The sequence below is a fragment of the Syngnathus floridae genome, chromosome 20 (genome assembly GCF_059516105.1).
Source record: "Syngnathus floridae isolate MCC-2025c chromosome 20, RoL_Sflo_1.0, whole genome shotgun sequence".
NCBI classification, from domain to species: domain Eukaryota; kingdom Metazoa; phylum Chordata; class Actinopteri; order Syngnathiformes; family Syngnathidae; genus Syngnathus; species Syngnathus floridae.
The window spans coordinates 3,132,614-3,154,567 of NC_142432.1; the positions used below are offsets into that span (position 1 = coordinate 3,132,614).

At 39.7% G+C, this 21,954-nt stretch overlaps 3 protein-coding genes across 7 annotated transcripts; 1 reads left to right on the plus strand and 2 right to left on the minus strand.

Annotated features, from left to right (window-relative positions):
• The first annotated feature begins 171 nt into the window (after positions 1–171).
• rmdn1 (regulator of microtubule dynamics 1) lies at positions 172–2,937 on the plus strand. Of its 2 annotated transcripts, XM_088363582.1 has the most exons (11): positions 172–528; positions 619–715; positions 1,382–1,487; positions 1,597–1,681; positions 1,749–1,908; positions 1,996–2,085; positions 2,161–2,216; positions 2,302–2,389; positions 2,448–2,478; positions 2,561–2,694; positions 2,780–2,937. In XM_088363582.1, exons 1-11 carry the CDS (start codon positions 503–505, stop codon positions 2,819–2,821), a joined length of 915 nt encoding a protein of 304 aa, XP_088219708.1. In that variant the 5' UTR covers positions 172–502; the 3' UTR covers positions 2,822–2,937. The 2 variants fall into 2 exon arrangements, with proteins under 2 accessions (XP_088219708.1, XP_088219707.1); XM_088363581.1 differs by having other exon boundaries at positions 174–715.
• Positions 2,937–13,545, minus strand: wwp1 (WW domain containing E3 ubiquitin protein ligase 1). Of its 4 annotated transcripts, none has more exons than XM_088363566.1 (25): positions 13,368–13,545; positions 12,292–12,337; positions 11,954–12,026; positions 11,119–11,257; positions 10,889–11,013; positions 10,666–10,818; positions 10,142–10,208; positions 9,869–10,050; positions 9,367–9,751; positions 9,180–9,275; positions 8,922–9,096; positions 8,488–8,542; positions 8,159–8,243; positions 7,844–7,972; positions 7,634–7,706; positions 7,492–7,563; positions 7,273–7,361; positions 7,024–7,183; positions 6,372–6,505; positions 6,149–6,289; positions 5,946–6,066; positions 5,750–5,854; positions 5,460–5,556; positions 5,287–5,359; positions 2,937–5,018 (listed from the first exon to the last, which is right to left on the minus strand). In XM_088363566.1, exons 3-25 carry the CDS (start codon positions 12,021–12,023, stop codon positions 4,919–4,921), a joined length of 2,826 nt encoding a protein of 941 aa, XP_088219692.1. In that variant the 5' UTR covers positions 12,024–12,026; positions 12,292–12,337; positions 13,368–13,545; the 3' UTR covers positions 2,937–4,918. The 4 variants fall into 4 exon arrangements, with proteins under 4 accessions (XP_088219692.1, XP_088219689.1, XP_088219690.1 ...); XM_088363563.1 differs by having other exon boundaries at positions 9,367–9,772; positions 13,368–13,540; XM_088363564.1 differs by lacking the exon at positions 13,368–13,545 and adding an exon at positions 13,204–13,295 and having other exon boundaries at positions 9,367–9,772.
• Positions 13,546–15,463: 1,918 nt separating this feature from the next.
• Positions 15,464–18,893, minus strand: LOC148380779 (uncharacterized). The gene is made up of 4 exons (XM_088363653.1): positions 18,796–18,893; positions 18,574–18,720; positions 16,068–16,141; positions 15,464–15,967 (listed from the first exon to the last, which is right to left on the minus strand). The coding sequence occupies exons 1-4, from the start codon at positions 18,863–18,865 to the stop codon at positions 15,749–15,751; spliced, it is 510 nt and encodes a 169-aa protein (XP_088219779.1). The 5' UTR covers positions 18,866–18,893; the 3' UTR covers positions 15,464–15,748.
• Positions 18,894–21,954: the final 3,061 nt, after the last annotated feature.

Here is a 21,954-nt window from a genome sequence, read left to right on the forward strand (position 1 = left end):
ACTAATTTATATGTAAAGCTGAATAGAAGTAATTTATTATCAAAAACTAAACGTACGTATGTACTGTATGACAGGCTCTGCTTGATTGAGAAAGCGGGAACGGATGCTACGGATCTAAAGTCTTTCCCAAGTTTCTTACCGACCATTTTAAATAGAGGGACCATTTTACGTGATGCGTTCAAGAACAAAACAATACGATCTGAACGAGTGTGGGTTGTTTAAAGTTTATTTTGATCTCATATGTACAAGCTCTATTTTGTGACATTTATATAAATTTATATGTGAATGACGGATCCGTTTTAATGTCGTGAAGGAACATGAAATGCACATCGGGCACCACTTGACTATTTTTAATGCACGGTATAATCAATCTACGTCAGCTGCTTTAAATCTGAACAACATACGATTAATAAATATGCAGATATAAGTAAGAATATGGCAAGGAATTACAAACCGGAAGATGTGCTTTCGGATTTTCGACGTCTTCCTTGAGCGCTCTTGAATGACACCCTTCCCGAGTGACTGTTGGTAAATATCTGACAGGTGAGGGCTCCCCTCACTCCCGGTTTGGACCTCTGACGCGATGGCTGGATTCTTTTGGATGCAATGTGTCAACAGGACTTTCGCGTATGCAGCGTGGACGAATGGGATCCGAATCAGAACGGCTAATCGGTTTTACTGGTCGTCTGCAAGAAGGGTCGCCAATGTTCTCAACGTAAATACCGGTTGCATTTTATATTTACTTTGATGCTGTTTCACTATGTTGCTCATCGCCTTCAACATGCAGGGAAACCTAATTGGAGTTAGGTCGGCATTTATTTAAGAACGTGCATTTTTTTTTAACATTTTGTTGATGCAATTGACATTTTAAGATGTTTCTAAAATTTGACCACATGACTTATATGGATGAAGGGTCATCCCACAATCGGAGGAAAATTTAAACAAAAGCAAAAAGTGTTTTCTAGAAAAACAGGTAACATTCATTAAACTTTATCCTTAACAAACCTATACTAAATCTGTAGTAAAATCATAATTACAGTAATTGAAAAACACAGGACATAAATTAAAATTGATGTAATGAAAACCAGTAACTGTCAGTACATGGCAAGCCCTTGCCTGACTGGTTAATCAACTAATATTAACCATTTTACACATTAACAAACAGGAGACAATGATAAATGATATAATAAAAAAAAATGTGAAAATGTTTTGCCACTGGAAATTCATTATTTCACATTTTCATGAGTGACTGAGGATACCAAATGCATTTTTCAGCCATAGTGCTTTTGACCCAAGTGCGGCCACATGTCACACGTTAGGAACCGCCTAGTAACGTTAAAACAAAACGTCTTCATCTACCTTGTTTTGATTACTGGGGCAGAGTGGAAAGGCCGCATTCCTGCTGGGGCTCCCAACGCTCTCGTGCCTGACATATGGAGCTTATTGCAGGCTGCAGGATTCAGCGGTGCTCCTCGCTTTAGAAAAAGGTAGTTCACAATTCAGTATGAATGAATTAAAAAAAAAAGTATGAATCAGCATAAATAAAGGAAAGAAGGTACTTTACTGAGGTTTGATGTGTATTTGTGTTCTCTGAAGAGGAGGTTCTTGAGCAGGCCGACTATCTTTATAGCTGTGCGGAGACACACAAACTCTACCAGCTCCTATTGCAGTACAAAGACAGGTGAGGAATCGCATTTCAAATTGTGTGTTACTGTGCGTCACAATTTTAGCACCTTTTGTGTGTCCAGCGATAATGCCGAGTTCTTGTGGAGGCTGGCAAGGGTGTCCCGGGATGTGTCCGAGCTGCCCGAAACTAAGGAAGGACTGAGGAAACAGCTGATGTATGAGGCCTTTGAATATGCAAAGAAATCCTTGGAGAAAGATGAAAAGTGTTTTGCAGCACATAAAGTAAGACATTTTGCTTCATTAGCGCAACTGTATGTATCTTTCCAATTCTTTGTATAAGATCTAAGATGTTTTTGTTTTTTTTCCCAGTGGTATGCAATATGCCTGAGTGATGTAGGGGAGTACGAGGGAGTCAAGGTCAAAATAGGAAATTCTATCAAAATCCGGGAACATCTAGAGGTGAGAGATAGCCCAATGCCATATGTTCACTAGATTATATAAAATGTAATTTTGGGAATGTTGATTTTGTCCTAGAGAGCCCTGGAGCTCAACCCCAAAGATGCAACATCCTTGCACATTTTGGGTTACTGGTGAGTCAAGATCTTTAATTCTAATTATACACATATTGTCATTGAGATATCTTCAACTTTTTTTTCTCCCTCCCTTTTACATTAGGTGTTTTACTTTTTCTGAGCTGCCGTGGTATCAACGCAAGGTGGCAGCAGTTATTTTTGCATCACCTCCGACATCCACATATGAGGAGGTAAGAATAATAAAAAAACAATCTATTCAAGTTGAGTTAAAACGTCTTTTCATTCTAGGCTTTGCAGTTCTTCCTGAAAGCTGAACAAGGTAAAACTTTCTGCATATCAATCAACAACATTGAATACCGAAACAGCTTACAATAAGTCACCCCTTGTTTTCTTTTACCAAGTGGATCCAAACTTCTACAGTAAAAACCTCCTGATGCTGGGGAAGACCTACATGGCCATGAAAGATGAGCAAAAAGCTTTGCTGTGGCTAAACAAAGCTAAAGATTACCCGCCGCGCACGCACGAAGACAAAGAGGTACACTAAACAATCACGGAGTTACTGTATTACACATGAGGAACACACTTTGTGCCAATTTGCTTTTCTGTTCCATTTTTTTCAGGTCCATAAAGAAGCCGTTGACCTGTTAAAGAAGTTCAGATGAACCTGACATCTGATGTTCTCTAATTGTTAACATAGTTTTATGAGAAATTACTCATCTCCTCTGAGGGGGGGGGGGACCATCCTCACAACTTGAAAATAAAAGCACAATCATGGCATGGGAGGGAGTCATTCACGTATTTATTTGTATCTCATAAATCCATCTCTCCATTTCAAATGGCTGAAAGCTGATTTAAAAATGAATCCTCTATACACCGGTAAAGGGCCATTCTGTACAGTGTAGTAGGTGTTTACAGTGTGTATCTACACGCGATATGTTACAGTCGGGATGCCTTTCAGAAAGCCTTCGATGCAGCTGGCACGCGTGACACTTCCTGCCTTGAAGGCCAACTGAAACACTCCCAGTCTATTTCTGATATGAAACAAAAGGCATCACAGATTTCCAAACACTGGAACGGCGGCTCTGCAATTTATTATAATATCTAAGTACGCTATCTGTCATTAGCTTTGTACAAGGAGTATTCACATACACAGTTTCGGATTCGTTTCGATTACAGCTTTGCGATTGAGAAAAAGAAAAAAAAAAGGAAGCACAGTTTTCAAAGTCGGCTCCTTTTTGCTACAATACGATACGTTTCCTCCCGATTATCACCATTTATCCTTTCCAGCTCAAGCTAGACCAAATTAAAAAAAAACTAAAAGCTTCTTGATCCAACTAACGTTTCAGTCTGAATTTAGACCACTGACAAAAAAAAAAAAAGCACCGGTGTTCAGGGTGAAGTGAGTATAAACGGTGGAATTGTGGGAAGCGAGGGGATACTGGGCGAGGCTGGGCGATACGTCACTTTAGAGCCAACTCAACTGATTGCATCTCGGTGTACTGAATGAGGCATAAAATAAAAAAAATATAAAGAGAAGCCAGAAGTGCGGCCGGGAGGAGACAGATTAACGGCTTGGAAAGTGGCCAGAAAAGCACAAACTTGCACAAGCTCGTAGATTCACCGAGAGAATCTTTAAGATCTACCCACTTAATATTTTGGATAATAAAAGGTCGGTGTTGCATGCATACACAACATGTTTTTTTTAACTGTACTGCATCTTTTTTTTTTTCGTTATATAAATAATTTAAAGCACATTGTCGCTGGAATCTGAGGAAAAAGTTTGACACCCATGTTCTAAACTCTTGACTCAGCGTGTCATTCCGCCTCACTGCCAGCCGAGGTGGGCTGGAACATGTCACCGTGGGCCTGCAACATTTTACACAATAAGTCACCAGTGACTGTTTGTCATGGGTAATTTCGGTTGTATTCAACAAGAGTCCAAGTGCGTGTGAGGGCACTTTGACTCAGCAGTTGGAAGCAGGACAAAAAAAACAAAAAAAATACATCACTGCCCTGTATAATATTTTTTGCAAATCAAAACATCCTGTACAATTCAGATGAACAATTAAAGACAGTCATGAAATTCGATGGAAACAGAAAGAGCCCTATAGAAACGATTCAGTTGCAGGGCGCTCGCAGATTTGACTGTTGTAGGGCTGTCACAATATTTTTGTAATTTATTTTCCTATTGATTAATCGACTAAAAACAAACCCCCGGTCACTGTTTATTAACTAATGATTTAGTTAATAACCCAAAGTGCTTCCCTCAAGGGCAATATGATTTTAGTTTGCTCACCGAATTGTATAGGCCTAATATTTTTTTTAAAAGCACGCAAACATATTTAACAGGAAATGTTTTGTTTTTTTATCCACTTGATGAAAACTGCTTAAAAGCTCTATAGAACTAGAGCTTTAAAAAAAAAAAAAAGAGAGATTTCATTAGACAATAAATCATGTCCAAAAACACTATACGTTTTTTCCCGCAAAAGCCGTCATTTTTAAAATATGTTTTAAAATATGTTTTCTGTATTTTTAAACAGAAGATTAAAAAGGTAGGGAGGCTTGCATATATCATGATGGGGGTTCCATATATTAAAAAACCGATTGCGGCAAGAATGACGCTGCAAATTAAGATCGGTTAAAACTGATATAATAGCTTATTTACATTGGTGGTTATCTTGTGCAATTATTTGATTGATTTCGGTCAAACGATCAGTGATGAGGGGGAGGAGAAAAAAGTGGGAGGGGGGGGGCTCCGTCTATTCTTGTCCGAATCCTTCCGTTTCCTCGATGGCGAAGAGGAGTTTCTCTTTGAGCTGCTCAAAACTTTTGTAAGGGGGCAAGTCCAGACGGTTGAAGCTGTAGACACACGAGGTCAAAGTATTTGAAATCGTTTCAATGGCCACATGATGGCGACAAAGCACTACTTGACTGACGAAATGAAGCTCCTTCACTCAGGTTCATATAAATCCTTGACACCAAGATGTCACATGATGCCCCCCAAACAAAATCCACAAATTGGCGAACTCACAAAAAGTGAATCACAACCCTATTACACGCGTTTTGTTCTCAAATCGACTTGTAAGGTTCCACAATGATAAAAAAACGATGGGGCTTTCCCACTCACCATGTGTGGCTCCTGGGAAGCCATGTTTCCTTCCCAACTTTCTCAATGCAGAACTTCTGAGGCCCGTTACTTCCTACAGTGGAAAAACAAGGTCAAGAATGTAAAGGGGGCAAAAAAAAATATATCCAAATCCAGAACAAGGATGTTTGAAGTGTTTGTGTGGTCCAGCTAACCCATGAGCTCAGCGAAGCCGCCCAGAGGAAGCCTGCAAGTTCCAGTGACGAACTGCATGAGGCGCAGACGTACTTCGTTGTCCACTTCTTTCACAAGCTGAAAGGGAAGAAAGATTATTATTAGAGTCTGGACGGTTGGTGTAAAAATACTTCTGAACAGAAAAGACATTTGCTGAAGGTGCAACCATACCATGTTTGCAGCTTTCAATTTATAGCCCATCATACATTGTGTCAGGGAAATATGCCTTTCCACATCTGGATGGCATAGTACATGGTGTATAGGACAGTACCTGCCAGAACCAGATGATCTGTTTGCTGTTTCTGGTATAATGGCGATATACTGTGTTCCTCTGCCAGTCCTGCAAGTCCACCTCTTGCATGCCGCACAGCATGACCTGGATCGCACATATACACAAACATACATTGCCAGGCAACTCAAGAGTGCAAAGCATCACACCCCAATCAGGAAGAGCAACGCTGCTTTACCTCCAGCTCCTTTTCATCGAAATACTGGAGCCACTGAAGTGGAACCACCTCATTAAAACCATCCAGAAAAGCTTTGGTTTGACCTTCAACTCCACGGGAGAACCTCCACTCTGCCATTAAACTGCAGGTCACACAGCACATTTGAATATAAGCACAATGATATCAGAAGACTTTTTTGCTTAAAAATATCCAAGTGCCAGAACCTGATGTACTCCTCCTTGTTCTCCTCAGTGACAAGCACATTGGTGCCATCGGGTTTGAGGTCATGGGATGTGATTTTGCCCAAGATCTCCATGTCGACTGAGAAGTACATCTCCAGACAACACTCCTCAATGTTGTTGTCCCTATGACGAGTTTCACACGAATTAAAAAAAAAAAAGAACAAGCATGCATAGTCCCCACTCGTGACATCATCTTAAAGCAGACCTGATCCATATGAGAGAGTTATAAAACTCTGGGTCGATGGACTCCAAGTCTTTAAGAATGAGCTTCTTATTGAGCATACGTTTGTAGAAAGGCAGGGAGAAGCCCGTGTCGATGAACTTTCCATGAAAAAGTGCCTGAGAACAGAGTAAGAAAATTGATTAGCACCAGCTTCAACACCTCGTGCCCTGTGTTAGCACTAGCTTTAATGCTTGCTCCAAGCTGTGTGCAGAACAGTGGCACAGTTGTGAGTTGGCTGGCATAAACTGTAGTCCATAAATCCCCTTAACAACATGTCGACTTTAAGACTGTTCTACCACCAGACTGCTAGAAGGATTGAGGTACAATGGCATCAACAGTATTCTCTTTATGCTCTTTCTTTATGTTTTATCTTTAAGTCAGTAAAACAAAATCATTGTATCATTTTAAAGATGCTATAATCAATGATAACTAAAATGCTTTTCGGTATTCCAAAACTGGACATTAATGTATTTCAAATTGAAAGTGCCGAAAATGCACATATGATTCAGTAGATGGTTGTTTTCCAAAGCACCGTAAAACAATATGGTGTATAATAAAAGATTATATGAATGCTCTCTATTCTATAGAATAAGCCATTAGTGTTGCCGTGAGAGATGGATTTTTTGCAGCATACCATTGCAATAAATCTGCCTATGAAGCAGAAATATGAGAGGTGGTCTGGGTTGATAGCAGAAGCTGGGTTGATCTGCAGACAGTAGTTGCTCTTGCCAGCGTACTCAAACAGGCAGTACATGGGGTTCAGCACCTCATGAGACAACAAGAAGAACCACTCCCTGTTAAGAGAGAGAGGAAACAAATCAAATAAAGACACAAGTTTTATGAATGCAGTTTTGCATTCTTATCATTCATTTTTATGTATTACCGGGCTAAGCCTCCATAATCAAGACCTTCCTCGCCTCGGAAGATGACGTAAAGTCTCCGTCTCAAGTCATAAGGTTTCAGGGCCATAATCTATAACACACACAATAAAAACAAAAACACCTTATAAAAAAAAAAAGTAGCACTTCAAATGTTATGATTGTGTTTGTGCTTGTAACACTGACAACGACGCTGTGAGCAGGAGTGGACATAATCCATTTACCTGCTGGAATGAGTCTTCAAACAATGTCTGCCTGGATACGGTGATCTTCACATGGCTCGGGAGGGCATTCGACTGGGAAGAAATAGAATATGAACTGAAAGTGCAAGCGGGTTGGATCAAATAAAGCATAAAAGAGACAAACCTGGCACAAGTAGCGAAAATGGGCTAGTTTCCATCGGAAGCTGCGCTCATATGCTATCTGTGGACCTTTGGTGCTGAAGAGACAAATGATCAAAAAAGTGAAGTTGAATGACAGATCGCACTTTAATCCAATCAGTCAAATGAGACCTGGCTAATAAATCAATATAACATTTAATATACACGTGTAAATATATATATTTTTTAATCTTACACAGAGGACTTTCCAGTGCGGGGGTCGCTAAACGTCGTCGTTCTGGTGTTATGATCTACGAAGTATCGAACGCCTTCCCTTGTGTAGCGAATCTCCCAACCCTCGGGCAGAGGGTCCTCATTCTGCAGCCTGAAACACACCAAAAAAAATTGGTTACAATTTCAGTTAAATATGTTTGACTGCAATATTTTGTTGTGAGTCTCAAGATGGACATGTTTTAAAAATGTGCCAATTGTTTGGACATTCATGTTTGGACCTTGTTTTCACTACATGTCATTTGTTAAACTTCACGTGAAATGTTTCGTTTGCGCTCACCCTTGGGTTCGGGGATCCTCCCACTGTGTTGTCTTTGTGTTGTGGTTGACAAAGTACACTCTGTCGTTGGAGTCGACACGTCTCTCTAAAGATGTTAAAAAAAAAAAGACAATAATTAAAACAAGGGCCACGATACATCTTCTGTAGTCTGTAGACAATAGCAAGAACAGAATGTCGAGCTAAGACTGCAATGGTAACAAATTACTTTTGACACATTCAGTATCGGCGCAGCAAAACTATTATGAACCACATATGTAATCAATGGAAGCGTCCCACTGTCAACACATACAATCAAACCAGCCTCTGAATGAATCACAACGTGAACTCACCCCAACCAGGAGGCAACGGGCCAAGAGGATCGTTCTCAGCAGACATCATGGATGCCTAAAAAATGAGGAATGTCGAAACACCTCCATTTAGAAACACTGAATCTGGCAAAAGAATATTCCAAAAGTATGGCACGTAAAGAAAAAAAAAAAAACATTGAAGAAAGAGCTGGACTTTATGATGCTGTAAAAGAAAGCCATTGGTGGCTGGCACTTTTCAATGCGTCCCTGCTCTGACTGTCTTTTGATGAATTTTGCAAGCTAATCATAGTCAGGCAGGATGTCATTATTACCAGGATGAAAAGACTTTACAATTAGGGAGGTTCCAAAGCCAACCTGATAAAAGCTGGAGGTTTTGCCTTAAAGTTACTTTCATATAGGGCATGTGTAACTTCCATGCTGGAGGAACAACAAGCAAGAAATGATGACATTCTTACAGAGTAGAGGTATCTCTGGTTAAACTGGTGCATAGCTCCTTGCAGCTGGCTGCGCTGACTCTGCCACTGCTCAAAATTCCGGACTGACTCCATTGTGGGACGCTGCCACGTGGTGGTTCGGGTGTTATGATCCACGTAATAGATCCTGCCCCGGTCATCGACACGACGCTCCCATCTAATAGAGAGACGAAAGAGGTTAACAGTCAGTCCCCCCCATTTAAGTTTTACCTTAAGTGGAACAAAGAAATTGAAGCTCACCCTGGTGGAAGTGGCTGTGGTCTTTCCCAGGTGGTAGTTCTGGTGTTGTGGTCGACATAATATGTTCTCCCATGTGGGTCTTTTCTCTGCTCCCACCTGTGAAACAGTGTAATTAATGACAATGATGTGTGGAAGAATTTTAGAAAGATTCTGGGAAATGGGATTTAGAAAGTATTCTTTTTTTTACCCAGGTGGAAGAGGATCTGGGGTTCCAGGTGCAGGGGCCTGCTGTCTGGGTTTGGCCCCATCGGTAGTTACTGTTGCAGCGCTACTACTGCTCCCGCTGGCAGCTGACGTATTTGCTTCTCCCGGCACTGGGGAGGCGGACACTGATGATGAGGGTGTCGTGATAGCGGTGGCCCCCTGTGCTGAGGAACTGCACGCTGATGAGGCGGCAGCACCAGCAGCGGCGGCACCGGGGGCGGAGGAGGAGGCAACAGCGCCATCATTCGGCTTAGCGGCAGAAGAAAAGGTGGGAGCCTGTGCAGGCGGCGGCGGCGGCTGAGATGTGCCATTTGTTGCTGTGTCGGAATCTGGCAGAAGGGCATCTGAAGTATGATCCTCGGGGTTTTCTGCTTGGGGCAACACATCACCTGTTGTAGCAGATGACACTCGATTTGTTAAAAAAATAAATTGAGGGTCCTTCGATAATCAATTAATACAAACTGCAAAGTAAAACTTATACTCACGAGTCCTGCTTTCTGTATCACTATCTGAGGGTTGATGACTTGGTGTGGAGTTGGGCGTGACGTCGCCGTTGATGACACGACTGAGGGCCGGGCTACAGGAACTAGAAGGCACCTGACTATCCAAGCCATTTGAGGCTGAACAGGAAACTGAACGGAGGCTCGGGTCTGTCCCATTCACTGTGCTATAAGGTGAAATGTAAATGTTGCGTTAATGCTCTTTTTATTTTTTTAAATACACAAAACTTGACCTATGCATCACTAAAAAGTGTGTACCTGTTGGCAGCCCTTGAGGAAGAAGATTCTGCATTTTCATGGATGGCATCACCATTCTGTTGGACTTCTGAAGAGGCATGGAGGATGTTAATCATTTGCAAGCAAATTTGTGGCTTAAGTGTACATGTGAATACTCGGACAAAAATAAATAAGAATGCTGGCAAGACCAAATTCATCAGAAGTGGGGGAAAAAAAAAAAACATGACAGTAAAATGTGAGCAGAGTGAAAGCTTATCTCGTTGGGAAGGATGCTTTCCCCACTGACTCTGCCAAGAAATACTGGCTTCTCGTCGCAACAACAGTATGCAATTCACTCTTTATCAGCATATAATGGATGTGACAGGCAAAGTGTTTATGGGCTACGCAAAATTACCCATCCAAGTTTTATTTTTCCTTGTTGTTATTGGCTCTACCTCAGTTAGACTTGTCAAACAATTTGTGAAACAATCTGTTTTGCACATCGGGTTACATTTCTAGAACATGTCAGAATAGGCAAACAACAACAAAAAAATTGCCAATCTTACTCGAGCCATTTTCTGCATTCCCGTTGGTTAATGGTGCCAGTTCCTCCTGATCGTTAACTGTAAGCCCGTCCAGGTATACAGTCAGTTCCCCGGCTGGCACCATAACGCCCTTGTGCTCCACACTCAGCTTCAGCACCTCCTTCACATTCTCCACTGCGGAGCCAACAAAATGAATGTGTTCAAAACAAAACAAGATGTGTTTTTTTTTTTTTTTAAATCATACATTTGCTTTCATGTTGCTCCAAGGTTTCTATCAGATCCAGAGAGGCTTTGCCCAGCAAGGCGTCGGCCTTCAAGGTGTGATGACTCCATACTTTGAAGTCCACCTGGCTGCGCGGTGTTACATTCCTAATGGGTCAGAAACACGTGAGAAGTTACACGTAAGCAGCATATAAAGTAACACTAAGAACAAATGTTTTAATCGAGTTGGAAGACAAAACGTATTTGTCTTACAGAGTAAGCCTTTCATCCCATTTCGGACTAGATGAGCTGTGGGATTTTGCCGTGCGCCGCGATTCCCCCTCTGCGGTCACCTCCACGTAAATGGCAACTCCAAATAAGCTTTTCTTCCTCTTGATTTTGGCACAGGAAACTATTTGAGGACACATTGACAGAAGCAATTTACCCTTTTCTAGGAAGCACCGACAAGCACATCATACCGGTATATCGAGATGCCGCAAATAGAAAAGTGTTTCGGAGTGAGCAGATGTGTCAAATGAGAGGAATTCAATGTCAGGAGTTGAGGGCAAAGGCTACACATGTTCAATGTTTACAATCGCCAAGCCCTTACGTGTGCGGTCAACATTCAGTTGAGTCAAGGACTGATTGTGATGATAAACGGAATGATATCCAATTAGGAGGAAAACATATGTTGATTGTTTTTTGTCATGTGTGGGTTCTCACCCAGTTTAAAAAAAAACGTTATGCGTGTACCCCACAGATTGAATACCATTATTTCGATCCTTCTAAGAGTAAGTCGACTTGTATTAACGAGACAGTATCTACGGTGCGAGCTGATAAAAGTGCCTTCAAAGGTTGCCTATTTCATAACGTGATTTTCAAAACAATTTTCACAGCATATCATATCTCCTTGAACAATGAGCAACAAGAGAATAAACTGTCCAACAGTTTGAACTTGGATTCTTGTTCATCATTGTGAAATATTGGTCGGGTGTAATTCCACAGCAAAAGCGCCATGTCAGCAGCATTAAAACGCCCATGATAATTTCTACTCAACTGATGCAGTTTTATGTGAGTGTATTTAATACTGCATTTAATGTGGACTTACCAACTGCATGGAGTTGTGATGTTCCTCTGTAGTTATGGCTTGACTCTGCTCTGAGCGAGGCTGTGGCCATGTCCTACACCAAGTGGGAAATTTTAAACCAACACACGACTTAGCATATACGGTATCACAAATAATTGCATCAAGTATGAATTAGCTTCTTCATTATCACTCTGTAGAAATCTGTAGTACTGTCATAAACACCCAAAAAATATACATATAAATATGCATAGACAAAATATAGCATGGTAGACAATGACTATTGATGAATATTACTTTTCCCTACATTTCTTAACTTTAAATCTCTATATTGTTGAAATGGAATGCATTGATATACTTACAGTTGTTACTTGGGACTCCAGTTTAGCCTACTCCGTGTCCCATGATCTGCAAGGAAAAACCCCCCAAAATGTTATTTATTACCTAAGATAGAGCCGAGGAAAATTATTGAGATGCATATCTGAACATTACATTCATCATGAAGCATGCAATTGCAATCAAATGAAGAACAATGAATTTTAAACCAAGATTTATGGCCAGTGTGGTAACTGTTTAAACTTCTGTACTTAAGGTCATTCATTTCAGTGTTTACTAAATACAGGATCAGGAAGTCTACATTTAACAGTCTTTTTTTTTTTAAATTTATCTCTACTTTTATTTAAGTGGAGTCTGTCACTTCTGTAATCTCACAATGATTGCCATACAATAGAAAAAAATATATGTTGTCATATTCTAACATGATTCAAAAAGGATGTTATGTCATTGACTAAAAAAAAAAAGATTTAAACCATCAATCGTTCAAATCGTCTTATCTTGCTGAGCTCTGTAAATAGAATTACAATATTGGATTGAGAAGTGAAACACCTTGGTAGGATCTCAAAACAATGACGTTAACGCCACTTGCTATCTTTGGACGAACTACTGTCTCGTTAGTGTTAGCTCAAGGAGTTTTACCAAAATCATCAGCTCATTTTATAAAACATCATATGATTCACTGCGAATCAAAACCAATGATGAACAACAACTGTCATGTTTAATTCTGCCCGTTAAGGCTAACGATAATGTTCGGGTAGCCAAAAGCTAAAGTCACCTAGCTAGCTTGCTAACTGTCAAGTTAGCCACACAGCTAGCTAACATTGCAAGCAAACAGTTTCATTCTGCTGCTGTACGTTTGACTGCCCCAACACAACGGGTTTAATTTGTATTACAATAGAAGTACACGTCTTACATAAAGGTTTGCACGCAAGGCTTACATGACTCACAAAGCCGAGGCACTAGCCGGCCGGCTTGATAGCAAACTTTAGCAACATTTGCTAATCGTCCGCCATCGTATAGAACTGCTGGATGTGTGAAAAACATTTTACGAACGTCATTTCGTAATGACGATGTCAGCGTTGACGGCAGCGTTTATCGATACCTCGTCCGTTTGCCTCTCCTTTCCCACGGGCTGCTTAGGCGTCAGTGGCTCCCTATCGGTCAGTCGTGTAAAGGGTAAAGGCCTCCTATCATGTACGGTTCTTTCGCCATCCCCGTACACAAACCACTAAGCAGGAGAAAAAAAAAAGAAAGAAAAAAAACCCGACACTCCAGCAGCGACGGGCGCGCCACCCCTTAAAAACAAAACTGCTACGTAACAACGGAATAAACGCAGCACAGTGCTTTAAAAGTATGTTTATGCACAAGATTGCATAAACTTATGGACTTTTCCCGTGCATGTCACAAGTGAAGTGTGTGTTTATGGCCGCGAGTGTTACACTGCATAAGCCAGACCTTTTTGCATTGCAACGATTTGTCAGAATAACATTGGCTTTTTCATTTATTTATTTTTTATTCTATGATATCATAGTCCATGCACCTTTGTCCTCTGGAAAAACTGCACTAGAGGACATCATAATACTGGATTGCTCTAGTAAAAATGCATCTGTGGACTACTAGTACTAGTCAAGTCCTGGTTGATGACAAGTAGTTTTATAATATGACTCATAGTTATCAGTTGTCAACTACTGGACAGTTTTGCCTCACTAGTAGATCTTGTGCTGTCCAGAGTTTTTCTACTCGTTAGGACAAGTATGGATTTGAAGCTATTTAGTTAAACCTGGATTGAGACAAAAGCTTAGCTATCTAATTAACAAAGTGGTCTAATGAAGCTTCAGCTGAAGCTTGTCTGATCTATGAAAGAGGACATCAATGTGGAGGTCAGCTGCATACCAGCAAAATAAGATGAATGGGAACCTGCAATCATATTCATCCGCATTCCAAAAATGCTCAGTAGGTGAATGTCTGGTTAGTATAAAATCTGTGCAAGCACTCCAATGATTTTCTGAAATGGTGTACAGATCCCTTCAAAACTACAGCTGTTCATTATAATGGTGTATTATTTGGAGATGTTGGCAGATGAAAGGTAGGACAGCACGCCAGAGGATTTTGTCACACTTAAACGCAGACCTCCAAAACACTCGTCTGTGTTTAGTGTCGAACGTTTTGCATTTAGTTTTACAATCACAGATGTTTTTGTAATAGACCTCATTTATCATGATCTGTACTGTTACTCTATGTAGTATTGTGCGACTTGGCTGAATTCAATTTTTGTAAAAGTTGGACTGTCATTACTATGCATGCTTTTTGTAGCCCTTAATTAAAAAAAAAAAAACTTCAACAATGGATGGAGAAAGTGAGAACACCAAAGCCCTTCTGTGAACTAATCCCCCTCTCCCCACCCAAAAAAAAGTATTGTCTATAAATGCCACAAGACGATTAAAAAATACTTTTGTTTGAATGTCCTCCCACAAAACACTTCAACATAGTTCTTTGCAATGAACATGCCACAAGATGGTGACAAAGCTATGTGTAGCCTGGAGCACAAAACCACAAATAACCTTCTCAGTGTGTGACTGTGAGGGAAGGCAGTCATGCCAACCATTGTTTTACCTTCCGAATTGCGGCTCAGTTCAATTCAGTTCATGCAAAGTGTTACTGTAAGTTTAGTGCACATGATTATGTATTTTGGCCGTTTCTTTTGTTCGTCTCTCTAAAATCTTTTTTTCCTTGGCCGCCTTGATGTTTTCCCACCTGTTCTTTGTTATTCTGCTTGTTGTAATGTGTGTTTTCTCTCCATCCAAGTGACATTTCAAATTCTGCTATTTTAGCAAGATAAATTACCAAAGTGCCCTAAGAGATCATCACGGGTGCGGCCACCGCGGAAAATCAACAAGTTTTGCTTCATTTGCCAAAATGTTTTTTTTAAAGTTTGTTTATGGCATGGGGGTAAAAAAAACCAGACTGAAATAGCAGAATTAGTGCAGCTAGCAATATGCGCAACTACACACAGAAAAAATACACCATTTTTTTTCTATTGCTGTATTTAAATCCCTTACACAAACATACAAATTTCAGCAGTTTCAGTCTTAGAAGGTATGGAAAATACAGTTCTTGGGTGTCTTCGTACTTTGGAAGCCCCCCGTGTTTTGTAAAACAATACTGGACACACATCACACACACATACTTACAATCATCAACACTTTCTACCCCTTTATGGAACTCCTGCAAACAATATCATAAAATGATAAAATTGTATTAAAAGTACAAAAAAATACTGACAATAGTACAATAGCATTATTGTTCAAATCCATTCAACCGTTAATGAACCCATATAATGCTGTGCAAGCGGTTGCCTTTCATAAAAGGTTATATAAAGTCCTTCAAAGTGAACGAACTTGAGAGATGAAATGTTTGAATTAAAACAACAGTGGTATGGCTAATCAACTCCGAGTTGCATTAGCATTTGTACGATGGCATATTTTATGTATTTTTGCCGCATTTCATATTTATCCTTCTGCAGAAGCAGATGGCTTTGAAGAAGTGGCAGTGGCACGTGGAACACGGCTCACAGCAACCCTGATGGGGCAAACAGCTTTGCCCCAACTGGGAACATGTGGTGGAAGCCGGTTTGGTTGCCGGTTTGGGTGCTGCTGCCTTGGTAGAAGACTCCTCTGGAAGTACTGGCACCCCTTTGGGCCTCTGTGGGGGGGCAACAGAAAACAGCCATTAGTGAGAAGTTGGAATTAAAAATCAACTTCTATCCTAAAATAGAGATGGATCATCATGCATTCCAACTTGCCATCATGAGAAGCTTCTGCTGTTCAAACTGGCCTCTTCTTGCAAAGAGTGTTCTATATCTGTTTGGAAAGTTGCCTATGGGGAGAAAAATATCATGATTAATTTTTCTAATCCTTGCAGAATCTTGAAGTGGAATCAAAAGGCAACTTTGAAACAGTTCGGTGAACTTTGCTATTTTTTTTTGGTACCCGTTTTCCACCCGCATCCCGAAAAACATGCTTTGAAATAGTCCATAGAACGAAAGTGGGAATGATTGTTTTTCAACGATACCACGCACATTAGCGGTTCAAACTTCACAAATACGATCTCATTTCCTGTGGAAAAAGCCAAGACGAGGATATTACTGCAGTCTATTGTGGTGAACTTTTGGCACCAGCCAACGTTTGCAGTAAATTCCGTTTGTGCTCGCTAGAGGGCGTTATTGGGATTATAAATGTACACTAACAGTGCTTGTCAATTATTTTTCTATTATGCCACCAGGAAGAAACAAATATTCCACACCACTCTCCTCAGTGAATATAAATAGTATGATGTCTATAAAATTGCAATAGGTATGCCCCACTATTTGAAAACAACTGGCCGGTCCAACAGATGACGAAAGGTTCATCCAAACAACCATGTCGGTCAAAACAAGAGCAACCAGATGGTGCAGACCTCCGCCAATGCAAAACTGTTAACAATTGTGTTAAAGTGTGTTTAGGGACTGAAGTGGTGCGCCCCAAAGTTGTATTTCTTTTCACAAGGCTGCAAATCATTGGCATGTATGGTTACGGCAAAATTACTATCAATTTCCAGAAAGACTTGTGTAGGGGCTGTGCATGGCTACTGTAGGAAAAAAATGATCTCTGCCAAAAGTACACGTGCAAAAACTCCTGGATCTGCACCAATTTGTGTTCTTTTCATGACCTATAGCATATATTTCTATAGCAAGCATGTAATGCTGGATAAACCCAAACCACATTGAGAGTTTTGTCAAAACAAATGTGAGCGCAGTTCTTAATATGACAGTTTGCATGTGTTGAATCTTAACAAATCATAGAGCAACTATAATTCCTTCTTAATTCAATGTTTGCAATTGAGCAAGACAGATAAGTGATTGATTTTGAGTGATTTTCTATCCTAGTAGGACCACAAGGTGTGCTGGATCCTATCAAACCTGACCAGGTAAAGAAAACATGCAAACTTCAAGATCCCGATCTGACCCCCCTCAGAAATGTAAGGCGGATGTACTTCCCACTACTGCATTGTTCTCCCTTTAAATCAGCGCTTCTCAAATATTTCCTTTATAATCTATAAATAAAACTTCCTTACAGGGAAAATTCAAATCACCTTACATAATGGATGATTACAAAATTAACCTTGTTTAAACCCAGAGCAGCTGTTGGGCACTCATTCACAACCTTCAATTAAAACCCTCAGTGAAAACATTCAGTAAAAAATTTATTGAGTGCGGTTGCGGTAACCTACGTTAGTTTAATGATAGTAAAGCCAATGAAATTGTTGCGTAACACCAAAGCGAGCCACGTTTACAGCCAAATGATAAGGGCGGCACTTTTGATGATCGTCTCCTTCAAAAATGTGTCGGCGCAATGAGTGAGTTAAGTCTTTGACCATCCAAAGCAAATGCAAACATCTGCTATAGAGTGGATTAGAAGCCGTGTCAGGTAAATATTTTATACACATGAAAATAATCACATCTGCATTAAAGTGCAGGCATGCGTAATGAAATACTCTGCCATCAGTTACCGGAGCAGAAAAAAATGTTCTGGCATTAAAATGCTTACAGATCCACCAGTCATTCTGGAACTGATTCAAATTCAGGAAGCAAGCACAAAATCATGATGTTGCTCGAGCAAAATAATTAAATTAATATTAGTTTGCCCTGTTATTTCTTTTAATTAATTGACCCTTTTAACTTTAAAGCGCTTTAAATGTACTTTTAGAAGTTTCCTTATTCACTACTTTCTGTCTTCTTCCATTGTCTGACCTCAGATGAATTTAACACATTTCATCGGGCTATTGAATCAAAATGCTCAAATGAACTCTCAATGTGCTATCATAAATTCCAGTTGCACACTATTCCAAACCAAAACCACAATCATAAACATATAATTCAATTGTTTTATAGTCCATCTTATTTTGGTTACGATGTGATAATTTTCTCAGCTCTCAATCATGGGTGAGGAAACTTTCTTTTCAGGCACCGCAAGAATTTCAAAGGCCACATTAAAAATAACAAATACTTGTAATATTCTATATAATGAGAAATTGTAGATGGTTTTGAGGCTTTTTAAAAAAGCTCCTCTGAGATTTAGTTTTTCGAATTGCAGGGTGGACTACATTCAACGCTCTCGCAGACCAGATTCGGCCCGCATGCTGCAGGTTTCCCACCATTGCATTACACAATCCAATGTTAATCCTTACCTACTCGGGTTTATTAATGACACTAATCTCTAAATAGAGGGCGGGAAAAAAGAAAAAAAAACATCTGGCTTGTGGCGTCTCACCTGTCCTGCTGGAGATCTTTGTCAAATCACGGGTGCCAATTTGGAGATCCTTGCTGGTGAGAAGTCCTCCGCTGACAAAGGCCAGATGAAGCACACATAAACACCATATTGACAGCTTCATCCTGACTGCAACCAGCTTCCTTCGCTCTGTTGTCACAAAGTACCACTTGAGAGGATTATTAAATCAAAACAAAGCCACAAAAGGTCTCCTGGCTTGCTTACCAGAAGGTTCAAGCTTGCTTTGTCTGTGTCTCTCTGCACTCTCACTTATTTGAGAAGTAGGCAAACACATGCGCAGAACCCGCCCCTCTTTGTCTTCACGCCTCTCAGTCCCGAAACTATCATTGACCTATACGGTCTTTTTTGAACCCTTCCAGCAAATTCAATTTTACACGCATCGGGAAAAATTGTTGCTAATTCACCACACAACAGTCAATAAAAAATAATTGAAATTGACTAAAGTAATTAAAAAATACTGAAAGAATGACCAATGATAATTGAAATTTAAGAAATAAATTATAAAAAAAATAATAAAACAGGCCTGTTCAAATATTTGCCTAAAGTTTCAGGAGATTACAAAGAAAATCTTAAACATGGTCAAGGTAAAGGCTCGACCATCTCCAAGCAGCTTGATATTCCCGTGGCAACAGTTGCGCATATAACTTGAATGTTTAATGGAAAAAAAAAAATGAAGACACGGCTAACATTCTGGGAACCAAAGGGCTGATACCATCAGTTATGTCTTTATTTGTTTTTGTTAAAATAATTGTCCAGAAACCACAATTTAAAAGCAATATTGCTTGATGATCAGTCATTGTTGAAATTGTTTACTTTTGTCTCTTGTTTTTGCCTTAGGTCAAGATTGACCCAAAAGATAAGATTTTATTTGAGCTTGTAAAATGAACAGTATGAAAGGAGACATTTTTTGCATTCCCCCCCCCCAATTTGAAACAGTACCCAGGTGCTATAAATAACATGTCTGCGACATCATCATCAATCATCCTCAAGTCTTTTTACCGTTCCACTTTTAGTGTTCTGCTGATCTTTGCCAGGCAGAACTTTCGCTACTTCTCTTGTCTGACATGTTCTAATTCAGTGATAGTCTGGTGAACAGTGTGTGTTGCTTTGCCAAGTGTGCGGTCAATCCAAGCCCATTTGCAGTGTAATATTTGAACCTCTACACTTTTCGTGTCATTCCCTTTGCGGTTCTTTGTTTTGTATTATTGAGTATCAATTGCAAAGAAAATTGAGGAATCTCTGAGGTCTTGTGTGTTGTTGAATGTCATTCCTATCTTGTTTGAGTTTTGCCGTTCTTATACAGTTGCGACTGGAATGTCTTTGTCTTTTCACCTGATCGCTTTCTTTTACAGCCGTTTTGTTTTTTCAGAGCTGCTGCAGTTTCAAAACTCAGTTTATCCTTTAAGTTTTTTTTGTTTCTTCCTTTTCACATCTCTTTTGTGTGATGCTTTTCTTGTCATTTGTCATTTTGCCTAGGAATTCATCCTCTTCCAAGTCCTCTAGCACCTGCTAGATAGGTTGATGATTCTGAACGACAGTGATTTCATATCTGCTATCCATTCTTGCCGCATCTGTATTAAATCTTTTCAGTTTGAACTTGAGATTTCGAATAAAGAGTCTGTCGAAACATCTGCTTCAGTTTTTTGCTCTTAGACCTACTAGTCTTAAACATTGACTGATGCTGATGTGGTCAATTTGATTTTCTGTGATTTGTTCTGCTGATACCCAAGCTATTCGATGTACTTTTAGAGCAAAAATACACATCATCTCTTCATACAGCTTGGCTTCCAGTATGGATCCCATTAACATACCTGGCTGCACTTTGAGCCCCTTACATTATATTTTATTTTTTGTAGTTCAGGCTTAAACTAATCTGCGCATCCAACTAACGCATCTTAGCTTTCATTTTGACATTTTTTTTAATTCAGCGTGTGATAAAGGAAAATATGGTTCAAGCTGCTCACCAGTCCTGACATCAAGAAAGTACTTATGAGGATAATGGATGGATGATATCGTCATGGACTCTAAGGCGCTCAGGTAATAACTGCAATTAGAAGTGTGAATTCATAGACATGTCACATTCCAAACAATCTGTTCACATGTGCCTTGTTTTCACTTGTCTGTCAGGATGTAGGTGCTTTCTGGAATTTTTGTTGTATTTTCCACATAATTTGCTCACCCCTTTATGTGCCCCCCCGTTGCCATTTAAATCTAATCCATATGACTGGAAAAATACTTAGTATAGGAAATAAACTTGATGTTCAGAGCACCCCAAAAAAAACTTCTACACACTGTTGTGTTGGTCATTACAGAACTCCATGAGAATTTGAGACAATGGGCCAGTAACCTTTAAAGTTCAAGTCAATTGTGGAAAGTCTCAAAAGTCACATGAAATGTTAGCAAGACTCACAAGACCTCAACTTAGTCAAATGGCCAAATGATGATTTTAGGCCATGCGTTTCATTTTTGTGGACTAAAAAAAAAATTCCAGGATCACACAATTTAGATGACCAGTAAGAAAGTGATGTCATTTAATGAAGTTAGTTCAACAATTAAAAAAAAACACAAAATGGGAAGAATGATACCTTAAAATTTAATTGCTCTATAGCATAAAAATCTGTAAAATTATGGTGGTCACAGAAGCATGAAATAAAAAAATCTTGATTGTAATTCTCTATGTAAACAGTACTTGCAAATTGGTATTTTCTGCCAGAATACACACATTGTGAGTTAGCACTGATACGTATGTTCACTGAACGCTTGCCAATAAATTCCCACTAATCTGACAATTTAAAATAAATAGCATTCCCATACAGGTTAAGACCCCTTTTGAGCTTGGAAGACATACCATCCATCTGCTGGAGAGGTTACTAAACTTTCTTTTCTGGCGCTTCAGGCTTCATCTAATGCAGATGTCAGATGGGAAACTATTTCAACCTCTTTAAAAGTCTCTCATTAATTGTCTACATAAATACAATGGAAGAGAACATTAATTTCCCTCAGGGAGGTTAAACGGTGTAAACATTTCCAACCATTATGTGATTTCTGATGTTGATGAAACTTAAACTCCCTTTTTTTTTTTTTTTTTTTTTAACTCTGCACTTGAGGTTGGAGACAGTTTTTAAAATATCTCCCTAAATTCACATGAAATAGGGCACATGAAATGGGGGGGGGGCAATTATTATTATTCTTACTTTGCTGCACAATTTTAATTGGTAATATACAAAAAGCATGTATCTGTGTTATTGTAACATACTTGACCTTGCCCCGTAATTCCTTCATAATGAAGGATTGCTTACTAAAGCAAGGTTCTCATCCTTGTGGTATATGTAAGTAAGTACATTTAATTGAAGCTGAGCTTCT

Excerpts from the sequence above, each read along its gene's own strand:
- rmdn1 (XM_088363581.1), top strand. The coding sequence starts at position 584 with ATGGCTGGATTCTTTTGGATGCAATGTGTCAACAGGACTTTCGCGTAT. Across the intron at positions 1,682-1,748 it reads CTATTGCAGTACAAAGACAG|CGATAATGCCGAGTTCTTGT; the intron begins GTGAGGAATCGC and ends TTGTGTGTCCAG. Across the intron at positions 2,479-2,560 it reads CTTCCTGAAAGCTGAACAAG|TGGATCCAAACTTCTACAGT; the intron begins GTAAAACTTTCT and ends TCTTTTACCAAG.
- wwp1 (XM_088363563.1), bottom strand. The coding sequence starts at position 12,023 with ATGGCCACAGCCTCGCTCAGAGCAGAGTCAAGCCATAACTACAGAGGA. Across the intron at positions 11,258-11,953 it reads ATCACAACTCCATGCAGTTG|TTTCCTGTGCCAAAATCAAG; the intron begins GTAAGTCCACAT and ends GTCCTCAAATAG. Across the intron at positions 7,184-7,272 it reads GATTATGGAGGCTTAGCCCG|GGAGTGGTTCTTCTTGTTGT; the intron begins GTAATACATAAA and ends CTCTCTTAACAG.
- LOC148380779 (XM_088363653.1), bottom strand. The coding sequence starts at position 18,865 with ATGTGTTTGCCTACTTCTCAAATAAGTGAGAGTGCAGAGAGACACAGA. Across the intron at positions 16,142-18,573 it reads AAAGATCTCCAGCAGGACAG|GCAACTTTCCAAACAGATAT; the intron begins GTGAGACGCCAC and ends TTCTCCCCATAG. Across the intron at positions 15,968-16,067 it reads AGCAGAAGCTTCTCATGATG|AGGCCCAAAGGGGTGCCAGT; the intron begins GCAAGTTGGAAT and ends GCCCCCCCACAG.